The 3026-nt window shown below is 34.4% G+C and overlaps 1 gene segment (V, D, J or C); it reads right to left on the bottom strand.

Moving 5' to 3' along the window:
- Positions 1–780: 780 nt before the first annotated feature.
- On the bottom strand, positions 781–3020 carry LOC102199174 (Ig gamma-2A chain C region, membrane-bound form-like). The segment is given in 5 exon segments: positions 781–958; positions 1366–1499; positions 1919–2245; positions 2363–2392; positions 2724–3020. Coding segments are annotated over 5 exon segments (567 nt in total).
- Between the last annotated feature and the right edge of the window lie 6 nt (positions 3021–3026).

The following is a 3026-nucleotide window of genomic DNA, read 5'->3' as shown; positions in this document are numbered from 1 at the left end:
TCTCTGTCCAGAAGAGAGCAGTCCTGGGAACAGCTAAGATATTGCGCAGGACCCTCAAGCTCCCAGGCCTCTGGTAGAGGACCCGAGCTTGAAGGATAAACCGCCCGCAGGGGCGTGCTGGGTGTTTTGTTTTTTTATATAGTTTCATGAATGCAGTTTAAGAGGGAGTGTTCACATTTTGAGCATATATTCTTTTTGTCTGCAAGCATGTATGCCTTCTGAAGGCATGTGTATCAACTTATAGCTGGATACATGTGCAATCTAACAAGATGTTTTTTGGGATTTGAAGAAATCCACTTATACAAATGTGGCCCCAAACGTGCAGAGAAGCAGCTCTCTAAAGATGACATGTTTAGAAACTGAAAAACATCAGGCCTTAATTGATAACAGGAATTTGGAAATGTGACACAAATGAACTATGAAGATGCAAATACAATAAGCTGCCAGATGTCACAGTTGTAATGGTTGGTGCACAGTTGTAGTTGTGCAGGTGTGGTCCCATGGGTGCAGCAGGAAACTCAAAACCTCCAGGCTCTAACTGATAACAGAGGTTTACGGTACATTGAGTTCAAATGCTGTTGTGTTATTCTTAGAAACCTCGAGAAATGATAGAGTGACATCAAAAATGCTTTCAATGTTTATTACATGCTCACATTCATATTCTGTTTAATATTTAAAGTGCCAAATGTTATTTACTGAATCTTATCAACCTAACTTTAATTTAATGAAGCATTTACAGAAGTGAAATGACCATAAGATGCAGTTTAATATGTAGTTTCATTTTATTTACCTTTTTTTTTTCACATTTTTGTACATCTCTTAATTGGGTATTTATATATGACACCCATTTAATAAAAATAAATGATTATGTGCATAAAAATAAAATGAAAAATACATTTTAAAAACAGATTAGAAATGAAGTGCACCCATTCCATCCCATTTGTTATCATCTCTTTATCTGCAAAATAAAAACATCAGAAAGTTTAAAAAAAATTGTTAAGACCAGTCATTTAATTACTATTACTAGTAAACCTTAATTTACCCTGAATTTACATCTTAATGAATCTTATTACAGGAGATAGTTCTGGAATAAATTATAGCCTAAACATTTCTAAATTACACTCATTTTTTTCCTCCTTTAAAAAGCTAATTATATAATTTTCATGATAAAGGCGTGCTTTTAAAAAGTGCAAACAGAACATTAAATTCTTAATTCCTAATTTATTTTAATAATTTGATCTTTGAGCATTCTTTTAAGTTTCCATGTACTGCATTTTCTTGTAATTAAATGTATCCTACATTGCAACTCACAGACTTTGGTCTTCAATAAAACTGAAATGCAGAAAACACAATCTCAATGTTTACCTTAAGAAGGCTGATAATTATGCTGTACAACAGAGATAATATGAAGAGGAATATGAAGGAGGAAGCTGTGGACCACAGGCTGCTAAAATCGTCTTCAGTGATGATATTGTCCCAACTCAGATCACAAAAGTCATCTAAGAAGTGGAAGATACAGTACACTTGGTTAGAGGAGATCTATGTGAATCTGTTTTCTTTTTGTTTATTAGAGTAATACAATTTTCCTCTAGTGTTAATGGAAAAGTGAAAAATTGAACACTTTGTGTGTATGTCTGATTTTAGTGTTGTTTCGAGTTTTCCATATACACATATACCAAAGAGTCTCCATGCAACGTTTATTTCAAACAGACATCACACATAAAAGCAATTGGACACTGTGACTCAGACAGGTTGAAAAATAACACGATGACAACAAAAAGCAAGCATTTGTCTCACAGTGACTGACATCACAAGTGCACAAGTTTTCATATAGAAAACTCTCACAGACAAAGAATGACAAAAGCACAAAATATCATATTTAAAGCTTAGTAGTTACAGTCACTTTCTATGGATTTACCATGGGCGACGGACACTGATTTTTTAAGATTTCCAGGTTGGACATGGCAGGTGAACATTTTGGTTGGATTGTTTTTGTACCAGTTTTCCTTGGTGGTGGTGTAAAGACTCATACTTCGCCATTTCTTGTCATTTTTGCTCTGCTGTAGAGGGACGTCGGTGCCTTTAAGATAACGTCCAGAATTTTGTCCATAACTTTCTGTCCATTCGATTTTATATATTTTATTCACAGTACTGGTGACTAGACACACCAGAGTGATTTCATCTTTAGCATTTAATGGGTCAGTGTGCAGCTGTGGGAGGGTGTGGACTGTCACTGTTGTCCCATCTGAAAGAGATACTCAGTTAAATAGAGAGATTTATGTACCAATTTAAATAGAAGACATTGAGTTATGTATAAATGTAGGCTGATAGATGGATGGATGTGCGTGTAATTGTAACATACTGTTTTTCGGATCGGCAGTTGTGGAAATATCTGATGAGGAGAAAAAGAAAACAATTTTATTGTTTTATTGTTTATTGTTAAAAAAGATGAAGTATTATGTGTTAACCCTCAGTGTATTGGCTATCAAACAGCTTCTACATTTTTTTGCATTATTTTTAAATATTCTATCAAATTTTGGATGAATTTTTTTTTAATACATCATTAACACTTTCATATCAGTACATTAGAACTGACTAAAACTACTAGACTAATGACTAATCCCATATGACTTAGCTGGCTTACCTGATTTTATGGCATTACTTTTTTTAATTACAAAATCATACTGCTTATGTTTGTATGAAGATAAGTACCAGTTTCTCACCAACTGTGTTGTCTCTGTCAGTTTTATTCAAAGATGTGCTTTGACCTCCCGTAAAAATACACATAAATGCAGTTCGTTCATTTACATCACTGGAATTTACTGTGAGAAAACTTGCTGCGTTGTACACTTTCTTTCCATTTGCCTTTTTTGATTCAGAAACTGTACTGATCAGATCTATATTGCTGGTGACGTCTGCTCCATTTTGTAGCCATTTGATCTCATGTTTCTTTGGTGCAAACTCTTTGGCAAAGCAGGAGGCAGTATAGGTACCGTCCTCATCAGGAGAGGAAATCACTTTAAGAG

The sequence above is a fragment of the Pundamilia nyererei genome, unplaced genomic scaffold (genome assembly GCF_000239375.1).
Source record: "Pundamilia nyererei isolate P.nyererei 1_Seehausen unplaced genomic scaffold, PunNye1.0 scaffold02008, whole genome shotgun sequence".
NCBI lineage: Eukaryota > Metazoa > Chordata > Actinopteri > Cichliformes > Cichlidae > Pundamilia > Pundamilia nyererei.
Note: the sequence above shows the minus strand (reverse complement) of the source record. Positions and strands in the feature narration are given on the sequence as shown.